Source organism: Pseudophryne corroboree, chromosome 3 (assembly GCF_028390025.1).
Source record: "Pseudophryne corroboree isolate aPseCor3 chromosome 3, aPseCor3.hap2, whole genome shotgun sequence".
Lineage (NCBI taxonomy): Eukaryota > Metazoa > Chordata > Amphibia > Anura > Myobatrachidae > Pseudophryne > Pseudophryne corroboree.
The window spans coordinates 314,536,690-314,562,330 of NC_086446.1; the positions used below are offsets into that span (position 1 = coordinate 314,536,690).

Here is a 25,641-nt window from a genome sequence, read left to right on the forward strand (position 1 = left end):
TTAGGACTACTGGTGTGCACTGGCTCCTCCCTCTATGCCCCTCCTCCAGACCTCAGTTAGGGAAACTGTGCCCGGAAGAGCTGACACAACAAGGAAAGGATTTGGAATCCCGGGTAAGACTCATACCAGCCAACCAATCACACCGTACAACTCGTGATAACTATACCCAGTTAACAGTATGAATAACAACTGAGCCTCACTAAACAGATGACTCAGAACAATAACCCTTTAGTTAGGCAATATCTATATACAAGTATTGCAGACAATCCGCACTTGGGATGGGCGCCCAGCATCCACTATGGACTACGAGAAATAGAATTACCGGTGAGTAAATTCTTATTTTCTCTGACGTCCTAGTGGATGCTGGGAACTCCGTAAGGACCATGGGGATTATACCAAAGCTCACAAACGGGCGGGAGAGTGCGGATGACTCTGCAGCACCGAATGAGCAAACTCAAGGTCCTCCCCAGCCAGGGTATCAAATTTGTAGAATTTTGCAAACGTGTTTGATCCCGACCAGGTAGCAGCTCGGCAAAGTTGTAAAGCCGAGAGCCCTCGGGCAGCCGCCCAAGAAGAGCCCACCTTCCTCGTGGAATGGGCCTTTACTGATTTAGGATGCGGCAGTCCAGCCGCAGAATGTGCAAGTTGAATCGTGGAGCAGATCCAGCGAGCAATAGTCTGCTTAGAAGCAGGAGCACCCGCTTGTTGGGTGCATGCAGGATAAACAGCGAGTCAGTCTTTCTGACTCTAGCCGTCCTGGAAACATAGATTTTCAGGGCCCGGACTACGTCCAGTAACTTGGAGGCCTCCAAGTCCAGAGTAGCCGCAGGCACCACAATAGGTTGGTTCAAATGCAACGCTGATACCACCTTAGGGAGGAATTGGGGACGCGTCCTCAATTCTGCTCTGTCCATATGGAAGATCAGATAGGGGCTTTTACAGGACAAAGCCGCCAATTCTGACACCCGCCTAGCCGAAGCCAAGGCCAAAAGCATGACCACTTTCCACGTGAGATATTTTAATTCCACAGTCTGAAGTGGCTCAAACCAATGTGATTTTAGGAAATCCAACACAACGTTGAGTTCCCAAGGTGCCACCGGGGGCACAAAAGGGGGCTGAATGTGCAGCACTCCCTTAACAAACGTCTGAACTTCAGGCAGTGAAGCCAGTTCTTTTTGAAAGAAAATAGACAGGGCCGAAATCTGGACTTTAATGGAACCCAATTTTAGGCCCATAGTCACTCCTGACTGTAGGAAGTGCAGAAAACGACCCAGCTGAAATTCTTCTGTGGGGGCCTTCATAGCCTCACACCAAGCAACATATTTTCGCCATATGCGGTGATAATGCTTTGCTGTCACATCTTTCCTAGCTTTTATCAGCGTAGGAATGACTTCAACCGGAAGGCCCTTTTCCATCAGGATCCGGCGTTCAACCGCCATGCCGTCAAACGCAGCCGCGGTAAGTCTTGGAACAGACAGGGCCCCTGCTGTAGCAGGTCCTGTCTGAGAGGCAGAGGCCAAGGGTCCTCTGAGATCATTTCTTGCAGTTCCGGGTACCAAGTCCTTCGTGGCCAATCCGGAACGATGAGTATAGTTCTTACTCCTCTCTTTCTTATTATCCTCAGCACCTTTGGTATGAGAGGAAGAGGAGGGAACACATAAACCGACTGGTACACCCACGGTGTCACTAGAGCGTCCACAGCTATTGCCTGAGGGTCCCTTGACCTGGCGCAATATCTTTTTAGCTTTTTGTTTAGGCGGGACGCCATCATGTCCACCTGTGGCCTTTCCCAACGGTTTACAATCAGTTGGTAGACTTCTGGATGAAGTCCCCACTCTCCCGGGTGGAGGTCGTGCCTGCTGAGGAAGTCTGCTTCCCAGTTGTCCACTCCCGGAATGAACACTGCTGACAGTGCTATCACGTGATTTTCCGCCCATCGGAGAATCCTTGTGGCTTCTGCCATCGCCATCCTGCTTCTTGTGCTGCCCTGTCGGTTTACATGGGCGACCGCCGTGATGTTGTCTGACTGAATCAGCACCGGCTGGTTTTGAAGCAGGGGTCTTGCCTGACTTAGGGCATTGTAAATGGCCCTTAGTTCCAGAATATTTATGTGTAGGGAAGCCTCCTGACTCGACCATTGTCCTTGGAAGTTTCTTCCCTGAGTGACTGCCCCCCAACCTCGGAGGCTTGCATCCGTGGTCACCAGAACCCAGTCCTGTATGCCGAATCTGCGGCCCTCTAGAAGATGAGCACTCTGCAGCCACCACAGCAGAGACACCCTGGCCCTCGGGGACAGGGTGATCAGCCGATGCATCTGAAGATGCGATCCGGACCACTTGTCTAACAGATCCCACTGATAGATCCTTGCATGGAACCTGCCGAATGGAATTGCCTCGTAAGAAGCTACCATCTTTCCCAGGACTCGCGTGCAGTGATGCACCGACACCTGTTTTGGTTTCAGGAGGTCTCTGACCAGAGATGACAACTCCTTGGCCTTCTCCTCCGGGAGAAACACCTTCTTCTGTTCTGTGTCCAGAATCAGACCCAGGAACAGCAGACGCGTCGTAGGAACCAGCTGCGACTTTGGAATATTCAGAATCCAGCCGTGCTGTTGTAGCACTTCCTGAGAGAGTTCTACTCCGACCAACAACTGCTCCCTGGACCTCGCCTTTATAAGGAGATCGTCCAAGTATGGGATAATTATAACTCTCTTCTTTCGAAGGAGTATCATCATTTCGGCCATTACTTTGGTAAATACCCTCGGTGCCGTGGACAGACCAAACGGCAACGTCTGGAATTGGTAATGGCAGTCTTGTACCACAAAACGGAGGTACACCTGGTGAGGTGGGTAAATGGGGACATGCAGGTAAGCATCCTTGTGTTACGCACACCAGTGCTAACAGGAGTATACCGGTGTATGAACAGAGAGGGAAGCGAAGCAAACGAACTCACAGACAGTATAACATAACATACACAGGAGGTGATGGAATAACTAATAAACACAAAGTAAATGGAGAAGCCCAAAGGCTCAGGAATTGGGTGTCTCCCTAGTGTCAGGAATGCTCAGATGGAACAGAGCGGACAATGAAGCGATGTGTAGTGATTTAACATGTGGAGCACCTGAAATGATGTTGCTAAGAGCAACAGAAAAAACCCCAAAGGGTTACCAACGGGTGTGGGAATAAACTCCTTGGTCAGAGATAGAAATATAGACACAAGGAGAGTATCCACAATCCTAACCCCCACTTGCAGGGCACAGGTTCAGCTTACTGCCACTAAACTGACACCTGGACGCCCTGCACAGTGAGGGAGGATTAAGCAAGCAGGTCTGAGAGTATAGCCGCAAACCTGCTGGGTTCACAGAATAGCAAAAGAACCCCAGCAGGTCAAACAACTGACTCCAGTCTTACTGCTAGGTCCGGATTGGCAGAATGAAGTACCGAATCCCAAGGCCTATTCGCAGTAAGCAACAAGTAAATACAAAGTCACACAGTACTAGCTAACTCTCTGGAACTGACTAACAAACAAAGATTCAGCAGCATTTGCCTAGCCTGAGAGGATGGTTTATATAGCAGGTGCTGTCCACGCCCCACTCAGACCTCACAGAATGTGAGCACAAAACCAGCGCCGGATTCCCTGCCGTGCACAGATCCTGTACCCACTACACAGTAAAAACCCGGACCGGAGTATCAGCTGCGCTCAGGTTACTTCGCTAACACTTGCCTCCCGGTTGCCATGGCGACGTGGCAGCACAGAGCAGGAGATCCTAACACCTTGATGTCCAGTGATACCATGTAATCCCCTTCTTCCAGGCTTGCAATAACCGCCCTGAGCGATTCCATTTTGAACTTGAACCTCCTTATATAAGTGTTCAAGGATTTCAAATTTAGAATGGGTCTCACCGAACCGTCTGGTTTCGGTACCACAAACATTGTGGAATAGTAACCCCCGTCCCTGTTGAAGGAGGGGAACTTTTATTATCACCTGCTGGAGGTACAGCTAGTGAATTGCCGCCAGCACTACCTCCCTGTCCGGGGGAGTGGCTGGCAAGGCTGATTTGAGGTAACGGCGAGGGGGAGACGTCTCGAATTCCAGCTTGTATCCCTGAGATACCACTTGTAGAACCCAGGGATCCACCTGTGAGCGAACCCACCGGTCGCTGAAGTTCCGGAGACGGGCCCCCACCGCACCTGGCTCCACCAGTGGAGCCCCAGCGTCATGCGGTGGATTTAGTGGAAGCAGGGGAGGATTTTTGTTCTTGGGAACTGGCTGTATGGTGCAGCTTTTTCCCTCTACCCCTGCCTCTGGGCAGAAAGGACGCGCCTTTAACCCGCTTGCCTTTCTGGGGCCGAAAGGACTGTACCTGATAATACGGTGCTTTCTTAGGCTGTGAGGGAACCTGAGGTAAAAATGTCGACTTCCCAGCTGTTGCTGTGGAAACGAGGTCCGAGAGACCATCCCCAAACAATTCCTCACCCTTGTAAGGCAAAACCTCCATGTGCCTTTTAGAATCCGCATCACCTGTCCACTGCCGAGTCCATAATACTCTCCTGGCAGAGATGGACATTGCATTTATTCTAGATGCCAGCCGGCAAATATCCCTCTGTGCATCTCTCATAGATAAGACTACGTCTTTAATATGCTCTATGGTTAGCAATATAGTGTCCCTGTCAAGGGAATCAATGTTATCAGACAGGGAATCAGACCACGCTGCTGCAGCACTGCACATCCATGCTGAAGCAATAGCAGGTCTCAGTATAGTACCTGAGTGTGTATATACAGACTTCAGGATAGCCTCCTGCTTTCTATCCGCAGGCTCCTTTAAGGCGGCCGTATCCTGAGATGGCAGCGCCACCTTTTTTGACAAGCGTGTGAGCGCTTTATCCACCCTCGGGGATGTCTCCCAGCGTAACCTGTCCTCTGGCGGGAAAGGGTACGCCATCAGTAACTTTTTAGAAATCACTAGTTTCTTATTGTGGGAAGCCCACGCTTCTTCACACACTTCATTCAACTCATCTGATGGGGGAAAAACCACTGGTTGCTTTTTCTCCCCAAACATAATACCCTTTTTAGTGGTACCTGGGTTAATGTCAGAAATGTGCAACACATTTTTTATTGCCGTAATAATGCAACGGATGCCCCTTGTGGATTGTGTATATGTCTCATCCTCGTCGACACTGGAGTCAGACTCCGTGTCGACATCTGTGTCTGCCATCTGAGGTAGCGGGCGTTTTTGAGCCCCTGATGGCCTTTGAGACGCCTGGGCAGGCACTGGCTGAGAAGCCGGCTGTCCCACAGCTGTTATGTCATCGAACCTTTTATGTAAGGAGTTGACACTGTCGGTTAATACCTTCCACATATCCATCCACTGTGGTGTCGACCCCGCAGGGGGTGACATCACATTTATCGGCACCTGCTCCGCCTCCACATAAGCCTCCTCATCAAACATGTCGACACAGCCGTACCGACACACCGCACACACACAGGGAATGCTCTGACTGAGGACAGGACCCCACAAAGTCCTTTGGGGAGACAGAGATAGAGTATGCCAGCACACACCACAGCGCTATATAAACAGGGATTTACACTATTACAGAAAGTGATTTTCCCTATAGCAGCTATACAATACAGTTTTGCGCCTAAATTTAGTGCCCCCCCTCTCTTTTTTACCCTTTGAGCCTGGAAACTGCAGGGTAGAGCCTGGGGAGCTGTCTTCCAGCGGAGCTGTGAAGAGGAAATGGCGCCAGTGTGCTGAGGGAGATAGCCCCGCCCCTTTTTCGGCGAGCTTCTCCCGCTCTTTTATTAATATTATGGCAGGGGATTTTTACACATATATAATTTATTAGACTATATTATGTGTTGTTTTGCCAATTTAAGGTACTCTAATTGCAGCCCAGGGCGCCCCCCCCAGCGCCCTGCACCCATCAGTGACCGGAGTATGTGGTGTGCATAGGGAGCAATGGCGCACAGCTGCAGTGCTGTGCGCTACCTTAATGAAGACCGGAGTCTTCAGCCGCCGATTTCCAGGATGTTCTTCTTGCTTCTGGCTCTGCAAGGGGGACGGCGGCGCGGCTCCGGGACCGGACGACTGAGGCTGGGCCTGTGTTCGATCCCTCTGGAGCTAATGGTGTCCAGTAGCCTAGAAGCCCAAGCTAGCTGCAAGCAGGTAGGTTCGCTTCTCTCCCCTAAGTCCCTCGTAGCAGTGAGTCTGTTGCCAGCAGATCTCACTGAAAATAAAAAACCTAATAAATACTTTCTTTACTAGAGGCTCAGGAGAGCCCCTAGTGTGCAACCAGCTCGAGCCGGGCACAGATTCTAACTGAGGTCTGGAGGAGGGGCATAGAGGGAGGAGCCAGTGCACACCAGTAGTCCTAATTCTTTCTTAGAGTGCCCAGTCTCCTGCGGAGCCCGTCTATTCCCCATGGTCCTTACGGAGTTCCCAGCATCCACTAGGACGTCAGAGAAAAATAAATAACAGCCTGTGATTAAATCCTCATAAACAGAGGTCCTTATGATAGGAGCTCACTATCAAGGACAAGGCTGCAGCATATCCAACCATCTGGATTTACACTTGAGGATTGATAATGACAATAAACTGAACAGGTGCAGAATCTCGGTGTTGTCCTGGATAGTGGTTTGACACTTAAACATCAGGTGTCAGCCACAATCAAATCCTAATTTTATTCATCTGAGGAACATAGCCAGAATCAAGCACTTCGGGGAAGATGTATTATGTGGTAGATATTGTGCCGCTATAGCGCTTCCTGCTTTGCCTCTGTACTGAGATGTATGAACATCTCCGGCGATCCCTGTCACAGCGCATTGGCCTAGTGCTAATGTGCTGTGTCTCTCTTCCCGGTCGGCTCCACTAAGCATGTTTGAGATCTTGCAAGCCTTGTGAGATCTCCCGTGCAGCAGGGAGCCCAGCAGCCACCGCAGCCAATGACAATGTTGTCCTTGCTGTGGTGGTGGGGCAACATCAGCCATAGCTGTTGAAATAGATAGCTGCAGCTGTCAGAATTCATCGCCTAGCATATTAGTGCGCTATCTTATAGATAGCAGCGCCGATAAAGACAGGGGCGCTTAGCACACATCTCTGCATTCATACATGGGGGAGAAGCAGTATCAGCGCACATAACATGCTCTGATCCCGCTAAACTCCCATAACGGCACTTTATACATCTACCCCTCAATACCCTTAGAAAATCTGCCTAAAGCCGTATATGCTTTGTATCATCATGCTTAGACTACTGCAATGCCCTCTATTTGGATCTCCCAGCAAAAGGACTGCACCACTCGACTCGGCTTATTGGGGATTTTGTTTCACCTGCCTCATGCAGGCGAAAACAAATCACTGGAAGCAGCCTCGTTTTCATGCGAAAATGGAGCTGTTTCTACGGAAAACACAAAGGTTTCACTGAACCTGTGTGTTTTCGGTAGATAATGTATTTTTTTACAGGCAACCAAATTGGACAGCCTGTTAAAAAATATTAGTGAAACATTGGAAAAAAGTGCGAAAAAACTCAGTTTTTCTCACACAATGTTGTTTCACTTCTACTTGGATATCCCCCTTAGTGTTAAGTTTTGAGCTTTGAGGCTCCACTCTTCTAGGAACTTGCTTGCATGGTTCCAAAGGCCTCCACTCTAAAATTTGCTTAAAAACACTGAAGACTACCTGTTTCTCAAGTATTTCCTAAATGTTTATTTAGTTCTAAAAAACAAACAAAGCAACCCAAATGCTTATGGTGTGTACACACGGTGAGATCCTTCCTATGCCCGATTTTTCCCTTGAACTCCCTGGAGCCCAGATAGCACAGATTTTGACTAACTTTTCTTGAGATATGGACTATGTGTGCTTACGATTTTGGCTTATTTGAGATTTTAGCTTATGTGAGATGTCATTGACATGTGAGATGAACTAGAATACTAGATAGTACACCGATCTAGCAAGGATTGACTTGCCTGCACAGTCGATCTTTTTTTGCGATGCCGACCTGGCGGGACCGTGCATCGGGATCGAATCGGGATCACAAGTGGCATAACACCGTGCGATTTGCACTAACTTTTCTTGCGATTTTTACTATATAGTTAAAATCGAAAGAACAAATCTCACTGTGTGTACACACCATTAGCTTTATTTTGTATCTTGTGTTTTTAAAATGTAAATGCAAAGCACTTTTTCGAGTCCTCCTGGGAGCAAAGTGCCATAGAAATAATATTCTTAATATTCTTAATAGTCTTATTATAATTATTATTATTTTAAGATCTTCAATACTTGATACTTCTCCTGATGAGAGAGGTAAAATAGAAAAAATGATGGTGGTATAGAAAAAGAGAGGCAGGAGGGGGAAAGAGAAGGGAAAATTGGGAGACACAGAGAGATGTACGCAATTGGGATGGGACAAAAATTATATTCTGATATATTCCATATCTTATTCTACACCAGGGATGGGGAACCTTCGGCCCTCCAGCTGTTGTTGAACTACACATCCCATCATGCCCTGCAACAGTTTTAGCATAGCCAAAAAGCAAAACTGTAGCAAGGCATGCTGGTATGTGTAGTTCAACAACAGCTGGAGGGCCAAAGGTTCCCTACCCCTGTTCTACATGTATAACAAAAATAAAAAAAAGAGACATTGGGGCACACATTGGGCCTAATTCAGTAAGCATTGCAAATTCTGCTACGTAGTAGAATTTGCAATCCTTTGGATCGCAGGCTGGGAGCCGCCCAGCATGCTACTCACCACTGCAATTTCAGTGTGATTGTAAAAAATGGGGTAGCCTCCTGCTGGCGCAGCCTGGCTGTACCCGCAGGAGGCCCACCACCATTTTTGTGATCACAGTTTTGAAGCCGCACCCCTGCTGTGCTTTGTCTCCGCCTTGGAGGCAGAGCGGTGCCGCCTCCCCCCCCCCCCACCCCGCTCAGAAAATGCAGGCACATGCACAGAACGGGCCCTGCGCATGCGCCCGCATCCTCATCGTAGATTTTACGGTTGGATTGTGTATTGCGATGCAACCTGAATTAGGCCCATAGTGCAATATGTACACATATGAAAAGAAACAGATAATATGTGTGTGGAGAAAGGTATGGATTCTAGGATTCTAGGAGGTGTAGGGAGAGGGGAAGGGAAGTGACCACCAAAAGGTCACTTTTTCTGAAAGGCCATATTCTAGGTGGTGAGTGGACATCCAAGATGAAAAGTGAAAAAAGACATTCAGTAACACAGGTTAACAAATGACTGTATGTAAACATATAATGACCCTTTTGGACACTCTCTGAACACAATATCCACCCTTAAATACTTTGAATAGTTATTTCATTCCTATGTGTATCTTTCCCCCAAACACTGAAACATTGAGCAGAGGATTAACCACGGCCTCCAGTTAATCTGCTATCTAATGCTTTGTTGATGATTGTGGATTACTTGTTCTGTAGCAGGAAAGGGGGCGGTGAATTAGGAGGCACAGATTCCTAGGGGCAATAAATACCTGACAAAAGAATGATCAGGAAAATGTAGGTGGTACGAATTACAGTTTTGTAATAGAATTCCCACAACATATGACATTTATTTCTATTTGGGTGTCTCAGACAAATGTAATTATATGTTATTTACCAATGTTCATGGAACAACGTATTGCAAAATAAAATAGGCCATATATTGTCATGTCAACATTTCCTCTCTGTTAATCTAAATAAAATATATGTCGACAAACCCCTTCATAACAGCCTTAGGGTCTAATTCAGACCTGGTTTCTGCAGCTGCAGTGATCACAGGCTGAAGCCCTATGTGGTGTGCGCACGTGCAGTGGCTGCACTGTGCGTGCCCACACAGTGATATGCGAAAGCATCTCATTGGTGCGATTGGCTCTGCTTGATTGACAGGCAGAAGCGGGGCGGGAGGTGGCGTGGCAACGGCGTTTGAGTGGCGTTGCAGAGGGCGCGGTCTGGACAACGCAGACGTTGTGACCAAAGGCAGGGAGCTACTCGGCAAGTGCAAAAGCATCGCCACTGTGTGATGCTTTCGCACATGTGCGGTGTTAGTGGTTGAGGGGGGGTAGGGCTTGGCATCTTGGCGTGCGGGGTGGTCTAGCCCTGTGCTGGGCGTCCCCATGTATGTCAGAGTTTTTGTTCGTAGATGTGCGTTTTTACGCATCAGGTCTGAATCGGATCTTGAAGAGTATTACTGATCCAGTGTTGCACTGTATCAAACTGTGCAGCCACTGCTTAGGTCAGACCTATGCAACCAGTGTCCCCTGTTGCATTGCAAGTCCCAGAGAGTCTGATCAGTCTCTAACAAGCTTTGACTTATAGCCTAAAGGGAAACTTTATCCAAAACCCCCCTACATATCCGTCCTAACTAGTAGCGCTTGGTCATGAAACTCTGGTGATTCAGGAGATGCTCTCAACCATGTCACTAAAGGGGGGTACTAACGGGGGAGATGTGTGCTGAGCGATCTTAACACAGACCGCTCAGCACACATCTCTACATCTCTCCCCCCGCTCAGCACAGCGCGATGTGCTGAGCGAGGGGACGGACAGACGGGGGGCCGCTCACTTCACACAGCGGTGAAGTGGAGCGACCCGCTAGATTGAGCCTGCATGCAGGCTCAATCTAGACCCGGCGATAGCGATCGGGGGGGTGGGGGGGGGGGGGGGGGGGGCATACACACGGCAGATTCGTGCTTAACATCTAAGCAATCTAGTCAGATTGCTTAGATTTTAAACACGGATCTCTCTGTGTGTACCCCCCTTATCACTTTTTCAAGGTTGCCAGTGCAACTGACTGGACAAGCCACAGCAGCTATAAAATCCGTTAACAACCACATAATGCTTTTTTGCACTCCAAAGAGTCCACTGCAGCACTGGCAGAGGTTAAATAATCCTTAAACAAGGCCTGGGCAACTTGTGGCTCTCCAGCTGTTGAGAAACTACAAGTTACAGCATGCCCCTCCCAGTTTTGCTATTAGGGAACGCTAAAACTGTGGAAAGGCATGTTGAGATGTGTAGTTTCACAACAGCTGCAGAGCTGGCCAGGCCTGCCCTAAACTATGGCTATCCTAACCATGGCAGTGTACCGTTCTACGGGGGTCATTCCGAGATGATCATAGCTGTGCTAAATTTAGCACAGCTATGATCATTCAACTGACATGCAGGGGGGACGCCCAGTACAGGACTATCCCGCCCCGCATGTCAGTGCCGGCCCCCCCTGCAGAAGTGCAAAGGCATCGCACAGCGGCGATGCCTTTGCACTTCAAGAGTAGATCCCGACCAGCGCAGCTTTAGCGCGCTGGCCGGGAGCTACTCATCGCACCCCAGCCCGCAGCGGCTGCGTGTGACGTCATGCAGCCGCTGCTAACCGCCCCCCCCCCCCCCCCCATTCAGTCCTGCCACGCCTACGTTGGCCGTACCGCGCCCACAAAACGTTCCACACCCCCAGCCCAGTCTGGCATGCGCTGGCGCACTGCGCCGCCGCCGCATGCGCAGTTCCGACCAGATCGCACCACTGCGATAAACTGCAGCGTGCGATCAGGTCAAAAATGACCCCCTACAAGCTGGTGTGGGAATGCTTATGCAAATCTATACATTTTGCACAAACACACACATTATATTATTTCCAAAGAGACTGGCATTCTTGCTATATGTATTGAAGCTGACCTGGTGTTTACATCAAATGTAATTTATACACTTAAAAAAAAAAAATAGCAGCACAAAAAGGCTTTAAAAACAAGCTACATAAATACGGTTACCAACATTAACCCTTAGGAAAGAGCGTTTTTTACACTAGCTCTAATGCCCGACTTTATTTTATTTTTATTTTGTCAATTTTGGAAAGCACAGAAGTTGCGGGTTTGATTCCTACCACGCCCTGAGTGGAGTTTGTATATTCTCCCTGTGCTTGTGGGGGTGTCCTCCAGGTATTCTGAATTCCACCCAGAATCCAAAAATATACTGGTAGGTTAATTGTCTCCTGACAAAAATTAACCCTATTGTGTACAGTATGAGGATGTACATGTGGTAGGGGAAATAGACAAGGGCGTAACTACCATAGGTGCAGGTAGTGCAGCTGCTATGGGGCCCAGAGCTGAGAGGGGCCCATCTTACTTGTCAAAGACATGTGTTATATACATTATTCCCCATTGGGTGGTACATAGTGTCACTTACAAACTTTTGCCTTGGATTTCTACAATATATCTAGTTATGCTCCTGGACCTGCTCATTGTAATGTGGTATAAAATAAACAGGAGGGCACTATACTGAATACATAATATGAATTGGGGGCACTGTAATGTGGCATAATATGTACTAGGGACACTGTAATGTGGCACAATATGAACTGAAGACACTGTATGTCATAATATGAATTAGGGGTACTGTGTTGTATACTGTGTACTGGTAGCCATAAAATGTTACATGATGTGAACTAGGGCACTACTACGGGGCATAAAATAAACTTGGACACTACTATGGGGCATAAAATTAACAACTGCTGTGGAGAGATGTCTCTGTAGAAGTACTGGGACAGGGCCCCTCCAAAACGTTGCTATGGGGCCCACAAGGTACTGGCTACGTCCCTGGAAATAGACTTTTGCTCCACTGGGACAGGAGCTGATGTGAATGCTCAAAAAATGTCTGTAAAGTGCTGTGATGTGTGCTCTATATAAATAACTGGTAATACATAAATACATGTTTCCTTGTCTCTACCCTCCCCTCTCTTTTTTTGTCCTACCCAAATCTCTATTTCTCCCCAGGATACTTTGTTACCACCTCACTCTCCCTTCTCTCATTCGCCGCCCCAACATTTTCACCCCACTGCTCCTTCTCCCACTGTCTTTCTCAACCACTGCCCTCTGACTCTCGACTCTGCATCTCTGACTGACACTGGTGGGATTGAACATTACATTGAAATGTGATGACATTTTTATTTTAAGACGAGTGTACATATGATCTTTCTAACTCTCTGCCATGTAGAATCAGCAATCTCTTTACTTTATGTTGCGGACCTACTGCACAGTCTTTAGACTACGTGTGTGTGTGTGTGTGTGTGTGTGTGTGTGTGTGTGTGTGACTGTTATCAGGGAGGGATCTGGAGCTTTCACCCAAAGCACTCACCCTGCTGTCTGAGGATGTGCATGGAGGTTAATGAGACTTGGCTCTCCCCTCTTACAGGGTACATTTTCAGCAGAACCCAGTGTGATTTGTGGGGGTGGGGGGGTGGTTTGGGTGGTCGGGGGATGCCACAAAGAAGTTGGAGGGGGGTTTGGATCCAAGGTGTGGAGAGAGAAGGGACAAAGTGGAAACTGAGGGGGAGGAGGGGAGGAAGGAACATTTGAAGCGGGTGGTGAGAAATGCATAGGACTGGACCCACAGGAGGGGTCAACCCAGAGTAACTAGCCATACACTGTAGGTCTTGGAGCTCGATGCAGGGGGGCGAGGAGGCCCCAGGAGGAGGGAGGAAGTGGAGCATCCAGAAAGGGGATTATCTCCATCTAGAGACCAAAGATATACTGTCCGTGGTAACCCTAGATGGCACCCCACGACCCAGTACAGACTGGTGCCTCTCAAATGTCCCCTTTGCACTCTCCCATTCCGAGACCTATGGTAACATGCCAGTTACTCAGAGCGTGAAGGGCATGTGCGTGACAAGGAACACTGAGCAGATGTGTAACCAGGCTTGTCCTAAGCCTCCCACAAAACATTTTTCTGTTATTCTCTAATTGGCTCTTGTGTAAACATTTGTTCCTTACCTGAGCACATTTCTCCCTTGAACCGTAGGCAGGAGAAGTCATCACATTCACAGTATTTACCCCACACCTTTCCAAAGTCATTGGTGTGACACACACACTGCCCGCAGATGCACTCTCCTCTATGGGAACAGATGGTGCCCTTCTCCTTTTGACTACAGCGGTCCTGTTGGGTTGGGTCATATTTCTCCTCTGAACATTCGCAGTGGGGTCCCAACCATCCAGTCTGACACTGACAGATCCCACAGCTGAAGGTTCCATTACCCATATTACAGTCATCGCTGTCAGGCTCATCGAATGCCTGACAACTGCAGTTGCACTTGAAGTGAACGGTTACAGTCAGAGTGTCCTTAAATCCCATAGGTTTGATCGTGAATGTCTTCACCCTCTCCTTAGGACAGCCTCGCGCTTTGGCTTCAATGGAGAAACTCACCTGTGGGACAAGCAGACCCATTTAATAGCATTCCAATTAGACGAAAAAAATTGCACTAAATCAGGCACCTGCTGTTACTGTCATACTGCACAATACACATAAATAATATGGTTATATTTCATTAGTATGTTTGAAGATTGCTTACAAAACAGTGATACCAAAATTAAATGTGATATTCACAAAACAATAGCTATAAAATACAGTCTGTCAATTTAGACCAGGCATGTTTACACTGGAGAGGGGGCACGATTAACATTTACAAAAATATATAAGGGGTCAATACACAGAACTAGCGGGGGATCTGTTTTTGGTAAGATCATCAAAAACGACACGTGGACACCAGCTTAGGTTAGAGGAGAGGAGATTTCGCACACAGAGACGGAAAGGTTTCTTCACAGTACGGACAATACGTATTTGAAATTCTCTGCCTGACAAGAGTAGTAATGGCAGACTTGTCATTACTTTTAAGAATCGGCTTGATAAATTCCTAATGGATAAGGATATACAGGGTTATGGCAGGTAAATCATGTACTATAGTAATAAAAAACTGAGTATTTTAGTTTACGGCTAAACACTCACCACAGTTAAAATTAGTCTTAATATTATTACAGTGTAGGAGACCACTAACAGGTTGAACTCGATGGACAAATTGTCTTTTTTCAACCTCAGAAACTGTTACTATATTACTATGTAATTTGCAAGAAACTAGTTGTTTTGTGACCTGATAAGTGGGGTCATACAAACCCGAACGCAGTCATGCGTTTGTATGTAATGGCTGCATTCGGAGTGTCTGCCCACACGCGCAGTGCGTGACCCTTCACGTCGCAGCGATTTGTGGACGTAGTCCGGACAATGCAGGTGTGTCCGGAACATTTTTAGGGTGGATGCATGATGCCACACGCAGCCGCGCTGAGAAAAAAAAATGCCGTTAGGCCGCCTGACAGCACAGCCAGGCTGCTCAGACAGGGGTCAACCTTAAATCAGCGCGGCACCACACACATGCTGGGCAGCCTTGCCCTGTGCTGGGTGGCCCCCAGCATGTGAGCAGATGGACGCAGATCTTGCTGCGGGAAGCAAGATCAGCGTCCATCTCTGAATTACAGGTGTAGGTGAATTACAGGTGTAGGTGTAGATGTAGGTGACAGGTATCCTTTAAAGGGAAAATAAGATTTTAAACCTACCGGTAAATCTTTTTCTCCTAGTCCGTAGAGGATGCTGGGGACTCCGTAAGGACCATGGGGTATAGACGGGCTCCGCAGGAGACATGGGCACTATAAAGAACTTTAGATGGGTGTGCACTGGCTCCTCCCTCTATGCCCCTCCTCCAGACCTCAGATATACCCCTTTCACATCGCACTAAAAACCCGGTATCGACACGGCATATTGCCGTGTCGAAATGGGTCAGTGTGCGATGTGAAAGCTCCTTTTCAGAATTAGCGGGTCGCCTGACCCGGTAATTCAACCCAGTAAAAAAGAAGGGTTATTACCGGGTTGATTACCGAGTCAGGCGCAGTGTGAATGGGAGCCGTTCCGATGCGACACGGCTCCCATTCACAGCATAGGGAGAGGCGGCGCAGGAGATGAGCTCATCTCTCAGCGCCGCCTCCACCCCCGCCCCTGCTGCTGCTGCGCCCTCCGCTGCTATGGCAACCGACTCGGTATATTGCCGGGTCGGAAAGCCAGCAACGGAGCGCAAATGCCGGATCCCACCCGGTAAGTACACGTTTCTCTTACCGGGTAGGATCCAGCATTTGCGATCTGAATGCAGCCCAGAGGAGACGGACAGTACGAGGAAAGGATTTTTGTTAATCTAAGGGCAAGATTCATACCAGCCCACACCATCCACACCGTATAACCTGGAATATACGCAACCAGTTAACAGTATGAAACAAAACAGCATCAGCCCGAGACTGATCAAAACTGTAACATAACCCTTATGTAAGCAATAACTATATACAAGTCTTGCAGAAATATGTCCGCACAGGGACGGGCGCCCAGCATCCTCTACGGACTAGGAGAAAAAGATTTACCAGTAGGTTTAAAATCTTATTTTCTTTTACGTCCTAGAGGATGCTGGGGACTCCGTAAGGACCTTGGGGATTATACCAAAGCTCCAGACTGGGCGGGAGAGTGCGGATGACTCTGCAGCACCGATTGAGCAAACATGAGGTCCTCATCAGCCAGGATATCAAACTTGTAGAATTTTGCAAAAAAGTGTTTGAACCCGACCAAGTCGCCGCTCGGCAAAGCTGTAATGCCGAGACGTCTCGGGCAGCCGCCCAAGAAGAGCCCACCTTCCTAGTTGAATGGGCCTTTACCGAATTTGGTAACGGCAATCCAGCCGTAGAATGATCCTGCTGAATCGCGTTACATATCCAGTGAGCAATAGTCTGTTTAGAAGCAGGAGCGCCAACCTTGTTGGCTGCATACAGGACAAACAGTGCCTCTGTTTTCCTAACCCGAGCCATCCTGGCTACGTAAATTTTTAAGGCCCTGACTACATCCAGGGACTTGGAATCCTCCAAGTCACTCGTAGCCACCGGCACCACAATAGGTTGGTTAATATGAAACGATGAAACCACCTTAGGCAAAAATTGAGGACGAGTCCTCAACTCTGCTCTGTCCACATGGAAAATCAGATAGGGGCTTTTGTGAGACAAAGCCGCCAATTCAGACACCCGCCTTGCAGATGCCAAGGCCAACAACATTACTACCTTCCAAGTGAGAAATTTTAATTCCACTGTTTGAAGGGGCTCAAACCAGTGAGATTTTAGGAACTGTAACACCACGTTAAGGTCCCATGGTGCCACTGGGGGCACAAAAGTAGGCTGTGCAGCACTCCCTTTAGAAAAGTCTGGACTTCTGGGAGAGAAGCCAATTCTTTCTGAAAGAAAATTGATAGGGCCGAAATCTGTACCTTAATGGAGCCTAATTTAAGGCCCATATCCACTCCCGTCTGCAGAAAGTGGAGAAAACGGCCCAGATGGAAATCTTCCGTAGGAGCATTCTTAGATTCATACCAAGATACATACTTTCTCCAGATACGGTGATAATGTTTCGCTGTCACCTCCTTCCTAGCCTTTATCAGAGTAGGGATGACTTCTTCCGGAATGCCTTTCTCAGCTAGGATTCGGTGTTCAACCGCCATGCCGTCAAACGTAACCGCGGTAAGTCTTGGAACACGCAGGGCCCCAGTTGCAACAGGTCATCTCTGAGAGGAAGAGGCCACGGATCTTCTGTGAGCATTTCCTGAAGATCTGAATACCAGGCCCTTCGAGGCCAATCTGGAACAATGAGAATTGTCTGCACTCTTTTTCGTCTTATGATTCTCAAAATCTTTGAGATGAGTGGAAGAGGAGGAAACACATAGACCGACTGAAACACCCACGGTGTCACCAGGGCGTCCACTGCTACTGCCTGAGGGTCCCTTGACCTGGCACAATACCTCCGAAGCTTCTTGTTGAGGCGTGACGCCATCATGTCTATTTGAGGAAGTCCCCAACGACTTGTTATCTCTGCAAAAACTTCTTGATGAAGTCCCCACTCTCCTGGATGGAGATCGTGTCTGCTGAGGAAGTCTGCTTCCCAGTTGTCCACTCCCGGAATGAAGACTGCTGCCAAAGCGCTTATGTGATTTTCCGCCCAGCGCAGAATCCTGGTGGCTTCTGCCATTGCCGCTGTGCTCCTTGTTCCGCCTTGGTGGTTTACATGAGCCACGGCCGTGACATTGTCTAATTGAATCAGAACCGGTAGTTCGCGAAGAAGATTCTCCGCTTGACGTAGGCCGTTGTATATGGCCCTCAAATCCAGTACATTGATGTGTAGACAAGCCTCCTGGCTTGACCATATACCCTGAAAGTTTCTTCCTTGTGTGACTGCTCCCCATCCTCGGAGGCTCGCGTCAGTGGTCACCAGAACCCAGTCTTGAATGCCGAACCTGCGACCCTCTAGAAGGTGAGCACTCTGCAGCCACCACAGGAGAGACACCCTGGGGGATAGGCTTATTTTCTGACGAATTTGAAGATGGGACCCGGACCACTTGTCCAGAAGGTCCCACTGAAACGTCCTCGCATGAAACCTGCCGAAGGGGATGGCCTCGTAGGTCGCTACCATTTTCCCCAGTACTCGAGTGCATTGATGGACTGACACTCTTTTCGTTTTTAACAGGTCTCTGACCATGTTTTGGAGTTCCTGGGCTTTTTCCATTGGGAGAAAAACCCTCTTTTGTTCCGTGTCCAGAATCATGCCTAAGAAAGATAGCCGAGTCGTTGGAACCAACTGTGACTTTGGTAGATTAAGAATCCAGCCATGTTGCTGCAGCCTTGTCCACCCTGGGTGAGGATTCCCACCGTAACCTGTCTTGCGCAGGGAAAGGATACGCCATAAGAATTCTTTTGGGAATCTGCAGTTTCTTGTCTGGAGTTTCCCAAGCCTTTTCAAATAACTCGTTCAGCTCATGAGATGGGGGTAAAGTTACCTCAGGTTTCTTTTCCTTAAACATGTGTACCCTCTTGTCAGGGACAGAGGGGTCATCCGTGATATGTAAAACATCTTTTATTGCAATAATCATATAATGAATACTTTTGGCCACATTCGGGTGTAACCTCGCATCATCGTAGTCGACACTGGAGTCAGAATCCGTGTCGGTATCAGTGTCTGCTATTTGGGATAGGGGACGTTTTTGAGACCCTGAAGGGCCCTGTGACACCGTCAAAGCCATTGATTGACTCCCTGTATTATCCCTGGACTCTGCTTTGTCTAATCTCTTATGTAATAAAGCCACATTAGCATTTAAAACATTCCACATGTCCAACCAATCAGGTGTCGGCGCTGCCGACGGAGACACCACAATCATCTGCTCCACCTCCTCCTTAGATGAGCCTTCCGCTTCAGACATGTCGACACACTCGTACCGACACCCCCACACACTCAGGGATATATCTATATGGAGACAGTTCCCCAATAAGGTCCCTTGGAGAGACAGAGAGAGAGTATGCCAGCACACACCCAGCGCCAACTAACACTGGAAACAAACTTCCCAGATAAACAGCGCTTTTATATAAATATATATCTATACACTCACTGCGCCAAATTATAAGTGCCCCCCCCCCTCTTTTTAGCTCCCTGACACCGTGTTCAGCAGGGGAGAGCTTCTCTGCAGTGTGCTGTGGAGAAAATGACGCTTGTTAGTGCTGGAGGATCAAGCTCCGCCCCCCTCAGCGGCGGGCTTCGGTCCCGCTCAATTTTCCCAATACTGGCGGGGGATTATTATATATACTGCCTCCGCAGCCTATAATATATATAGCTAGTCCCTAGAGGTTTAAAATTGCTGCCCAGGGCGCCCCCCCTGCGCCCTGCACCCATCAGTGCCCGCTGTGTGTGTTGTGTGTGGGAGCAATGGCGCGCAGCGTTACCGCTGCGCGTTACCTTATAGAAGATCTGAAGTCTTCTGCCGCCTGTGAAGTCTTCTGTCTTCTAATACTCACCAGACTTCTATCTTCTGGCTCTGTGAGGAGGACGGCGGCGCGGCTCCGGGACGAACGGCGAGGGTGAGACCTGCATTCCGACCCTCTAGAGCTAATGGTGTCCAGTAGCCTAAGAAGCAGAGCCTATCATTTAAGTAGGTCTGCTTCTCTCTCCTCAGTCCCACGATGCAGGGAGCCTGTTGCCAGGAGTGCTCCCTAAAAATAAAAAACCTAACAATATTCTTTTTCAGAGAAACTCAGGAGAGCTCCCCTGTAATGCACCCAGTCTCCTCTGGGCACAGGATCTAACTGCGGTCTGGAGGAGGGGCATAGAGGGAGGAGCCAGTGCACACCCATCTAAAGTTCTTTATAGTGCCCATGTCTCCTGCGGAGCCCGTCTATACCCCATGGTCCTTACAGAGTCCCCAGCATCCTCTAGGACGTAAGAGAAATGTTTATTTATCCAGCGTAACGTAATGTAATTATTATCCTGTTTAAAAAAAAGTTTATGGAGGACATGTATCAAACTGTGGGGAGCTGTAAAGTACAAACCACTCAGCTGTTGTAATTTTTCCAACACAGCTTGTAACATGGCAGGAGCTGACTGGTTGGTACTTTATCTCCTTCCGCTTTATCTCTTCCCAAGGTTTGATACATCCCCCCTATGACTATATAGAAGTAGAAGCACTAAGGGGGTCATTCCGAGTTGTTCGCTCGTTATTTTTTTCTCGCAACGGAGCAATTAGTCGCTAATGCGCATGCGCAATGTCCGCAGTGCGACTGCGCAAAGTTAATTTGCTATGCAGTTAGGTATTTTACTCACGGCATTACAAGGTTTTTTCTTCGTTCTGGTGATCGTAATGTGATTGACAGGAAGTGGGTGTTTCTGGGCGGAAACAGGCCGTTTTATGGGTGTGTGCGAAAAAACGCTACCGTTTCTGGGAAAAACGCGGGAGTGGCTAGAGAAACGGAGGAGTGTCTGGGCGAACGCTGGGTGTGTTTGTGACGTCAAACCAGGAACGACAAGCACTGAACTCATCGCAGTTGCCGAGTAAGTGTGGAGCTACTCAGAAACTGCTAAGAAGTGTCTATTCGCAATTTTGCTAATCTTTCGTTCGCAATTTTGATAAGCTAAGATTCACTCCCAGTAGGCGGCGGCTTAGCGTGTGCAAAGCTGCTATAAGCAGCTTGCGAGCGAACAACTCGGAATGAGGGCCTAAATGCGTAGAAGCATACAAATGACATATGGTCCCGGATGTAATGGCTCCAAGACTCCGGCCAAACGCATAAGTTTTTTTAAAGCAGTAAACATTTATAAGGCAAAACCTGGATGCTTTTGCCTTGTAAATGTTGTAAACGCAAGCCATTACATCCGGCCATTACAGTTTGTGTAACCTATAGATTGAGATCCTGCACTAAATACCAGCTACATTTCGGTAACTTTATGGAAATATTTGCACAAGAAGATGGTGCTGTAACTCAGCGCTCATGGAGGCTGATTCACAGTTGAATGCAAATTGGTCACATTGGGAAATAAATGTGGCTCTCACCTTGTTCGGAGTGGCTACATCTATCAGCCGGCCCACCACTATCCATCCACTTGTGAAATCCATCACTATCTGTAGGCATTGCACCAGCCCTGTATATACAGTAATTCTACTAGTACTGTAATACTCATATGTACAACACTGTATGGAAGCAATAGTCCTTCGTTCTGAAGCCGTTTTTCTGAGCCCAAAGTGGCAGCTACAGTTAGGTTAGTCAGGAGTCCAAATCCATCAGTCACAGACATGACATTTGATTCTTATTATCTCTCATGAGAACTCACAGTTTACACATACAAACATTTTCTAAACAAAGATGTAGAGGCCCTGTCACCAGCAGGATGTGGTTAATATGTAACACATGTGCACGCATATAGTGAAGTCATGTGGAAACAACTACATAATGACATACAGAGAATGAGCTACACATGAGAAATTAGGTGAACATACAAAAGGACAGTATGTGAGTGAGCTGCACAGAATCTGTCAGCAGGAGAACTATACAAAAAAAGATGGAATTACTGTATACTTAGAAGACATATGATGCAATGGAAATCCGGCCTTTCGTATGTTTTGATTTACAGTATTTGTACTTTAGAATCAGCAGTTACTGGGTGTTTAGAATAGATGATGCAACTGAGGTATGCAGAGGAAAAGATGTTGAGTTATGAGAGTTAATAAAAGTTAGCTGAGAAATGTTAGTTAGAGAGTGAAGTAAGGTGGTGATTCAGATCTGATCACTGTGCTGCTAATTTTTCTTTCCTGCGATCAAATGGTCGCCGCCCAAGGGAGAGTGTAAATTTGCACATGCAAGTGTGTGATCGCATGTGTACGCCGTGCGAAAATGTCCCTCTTTCAGCGGACAGCTGCAAATCCGTTCGCATGACACTCACCATCGAATGATTTAACCACTGTGTGCAGTGTGTGCGCAGCCCAGGACTTACTCCTATAGTGCGATAAGAACAGGCTGATCGGGTCCAGAGCTGACGTCAGACACCCTCCCTGAAAATGCTTGGGAACGCCGGGGTTTCCCTAACACTCCCAGAAAACGGTCAGTTACCACCCACAAACGGACCTCTTCCTGTCAGTCAGCATGCAAATGGCTGTGCGAGTTAAATTTTCGCACCAGCCAGTCGCTGTTCAGTGGTGCCTGTTGTTGTTTGGCGACTAATAACACACACCATGTATAGGTGCTTAATCAGAATTGTCCGTAAATAGATTCCCAAAAGAAAAAAAACCTGCTAGTATTGCTGAACAGGCCATGCTGCAGCCTCCATGGTGACATGGGAAGTGAAAGGCAAAGCAGCACAAGAGTTGGTGCAGTATATTGGAATCTTCTATCACATTAGCCGCCAGCAGCTGCCACTACCACCTCTATTGCTGCAGGACTAGTAATAAAGATAAGGAAGTAGCTAAAATATGTAAAGGCTCACATAATAAATAAGGTTCTGTATACAAGTTAGAATAATATCTACTGTGCTATGGCTCCCCTCTGAATGTTTTAATTTCTAAAAAAATAAAACATATTGGGGTGAATGTACATAGAAAACATTCTTTCCATGCATAATTTGTTTTATTAATGCACTATGGCCCTCATTCCGAGTTGTTCGTTCGCTAGCTGTTTTTAGCATCCCCGTGCAAACGCTAAGCCGTTGCCCTCTAGGACTGTATCTTAGCTTAGCAGAAGTGCGAACGAAAGGATCACAGAGCAGCTGCAAAATATTTTTGAGCAGTTTCAGAGTAGCTCCAGACCTACTCAGCGCTTGCGATCACTTCAGACCATTCAGTTCCTGTTTTGACGTCACAAACACGCCCTGCGTTCGGCCAGCCACGCCTGCGTTTTTCCAGGCACGCCTGCGTTTTTACGATCACTCCCTGAAAACGGTCAGTTGACGCTCAGAAACGCCCACTTCATGTCAATCACTCTGCGGTCAGCAGTGCGACTGAAAAGCTTTGCTAGAGCCTGTGTGAAACTACTTAGGCTGCTGTGAAAGTACGTCGCGCGTGCGCATTGCGCCGCATACGCATGCGCAGAAGTGCCGCTTTTTTGCCTGAATGCTGCGCTGCGAACGAAAACAGCTAGCGAACAACTCGGAATGACCACCTATAGCTGCTACTGTTTTTGGGAATAGTTCTAACTTAAGTTATGTAATAAATAAAGTTTGCAAGTGGGAAGGTATATAATGTTAGAACTAGAGATGAGCGCCGGAAATTTTTCGGGTTTTGTGTTTTGGTTTTGGGTTCGGTTCCGCGGCCGTGTTTTGGGTTCGACCGCGTTTTGGCAAAACCTCACCGAATTTTTTTTGTCGGATTCGGGTGTGTTTTGGATTCGGGTGTTTTTTTCAAAAAACACTAAAAAACAGCTTAAATCATAGAATTTGGGGTCATTTTGATCCCAAAGTATTATTAACCTCAAAAACCATAATTTACACTCATTTTCAGTCTATTCTGAATACCTCACACCTCACAATATTATTTTTAGTCCTAAAATTTGCACCTAGGTCGCTGGATGACTAAGCTAAGCGACCCTAGTGGCCGACACAAACACCGGGCCCATCTAGGAGTGTCACTGCAGTGTCACGCAGGATGTCCCTTCCAAAAAACCCTCCCCAAACAGCACATGACGCAAAGAAAAAAAGAGGCGCAATGAGGTAGCTGTGTGAGTAAGATAAGCGACCCTAGTGGCCGACACAAACACCGGGCCCATCTAGGAGTGTCACTGCAGTGTCACGCAGGATGTCCCTTCCAAAAAACCCTCCCCAAACAGCACATGACGCAAAGAAAAAAAGAGGCGCAATGAGGTAGCTGTGTGAGTAAGATAAGCGACCCTAGTGGCCGACACAAACACCGGGCCCATCTAGGAGTGTCACTGCAGTGTCACGCAGGATGTCCCTTCCAAAAAACCCTCCCCAAACAGCACATGACGCAAAGAAAAAAAGAGGCGCAATGAGGTAGCTGTGTGAGTAAGATAAGCGACCCTAGTGGCCGACACAAACACCGGGCCCATCTAGGAGTGTCACTGCAGTGTCACGCAGGATGTCCCTTCCAAAAAACCCTCCCCAAACAGCACATGACGCAAAGAAAAAAAGAGGCGCAATGAGGTAGCTGTGTGAGTAAGATAAGCGACCCTAGTGGCCGACACAAACACCGGGCCCATCTAGGAGTGTCACTGCAGTGTCACGCAGGATGTCCCTTCCAAAAAACCCTCCCCAAACAGCACATGATGCAAAGAAAAAAAGAGGCGCAATGAGGTAGCTGTGTGAGTAAGATAAGCGACCCTAGTGGCCGACACAAACACCGGGCCAATCTAGGAGTGTCACTGCAGTGTCACGCAGGATGTCCCTTCCAAAAAACCCTCCCCAAACAGCACATGACGCAAAGAAAAAAAGAGGCGCAATGAGGTAGCTGTGTGAGTAAGATAAGCGACCCTAGTGGCCGACACAAACACCGGGCCCATCTAGGAGTGTCACTGCAGTGTCACGCAGGATGTCCCTTCCAAAAAACCCTCCCCAAACAGCACATGACGCAAAGAAAAAAAGAGGCGCAATGAGGTAGCTGTGTGAGTAAGATAAGCGACCCTAGTGGCCGACACAAACACCGGGCCCATCTAGGAGTGTCACTGCAGTGTCACGCAGGATGTGCCTTCCAAAAAACCCTCCCCAAACAGCACATGACGCAAAGAAAAAAAGAGGCGCAATGAGGTAGCTGTGAGTAAGATAAGCGACCCTAGTGGCCGACACAAACACCGGGCCCATCTAGGAGTGTCACTGCAGTGTCACGCAGGATGTCCCTTCCAAAAAACCCTCCCCAAACAGCACATGACGCAAAGAAAAAAAGAGGCGCAATGAGGTAGCTGTGTGAGTAAGATAAGCGACCCTAGTGGCTGACACAAACACCGGGCCCATCTAGGAGTGTCACTGCAGTGTCACGCAGGATGTCCCTTCCAAAAAACCCTCCCCAAACAGCACATGACGCAAAAAAAAAAGAGGCGCAATGAGGTAGCTGTGTGAGTAAGATAAGCGACCCTAGTGGCCGACACAAACACCGGGCCCATCTAGGAGTGGCACTGCAGTGTCACGCAGGATGTCCCTTCCAAAAAACCCTCCCCAAACAGCACATGACGCAAAGAAAAATTAAAGAAAAAAGAGGTGCAAGATGGAATTGTCCTTGGGCCCTCCCACCCACCCTTATGTTGTATAAACAGGACATGCACACTTTAACCAACCCATCATTTCAGTGACAGGGTCTGCCACACGACTGTGACTGAAATGACGGGTTGGTTTGGACCCCCACCAAAAAAGAAGCAATTAATCTCTCCTTGCACAAACTGGCTCTACAGAGGCAAGATGTCCACCTCATCATCATCCTCCGATATATCACCGTGTACATCCCCCTCCTCACAGATTATCAATTCGTCCCCACTGGAATCCACCATCTCAGCTCCCTGTGTACTTTG

At 48.0% G+C, this 25,641-nt stretch overlaps 1 protein-coding gene across 1 annotated transcript in view; it reads right to left on the reverse strand.

The window, feature by feature from the left end:
• Nucleotides 1-25,641, reverse strand: part of ITGB3 (integrin subunit beta 3) — a 158,169-nt gene that overhangs the window by 47,028 nt on the left and 85,500 nt on the right. The window contains exon 10 of the mRNA XM_063959453.1: nt 13,747-14,176. Coding sequence (XP_063815523.1) covers nt 13,747-14,176 — 430 coding nt within the window. The remainder of the gene's footprint in view (nt 1-13,746; nt 14,177-25,641) is intronic.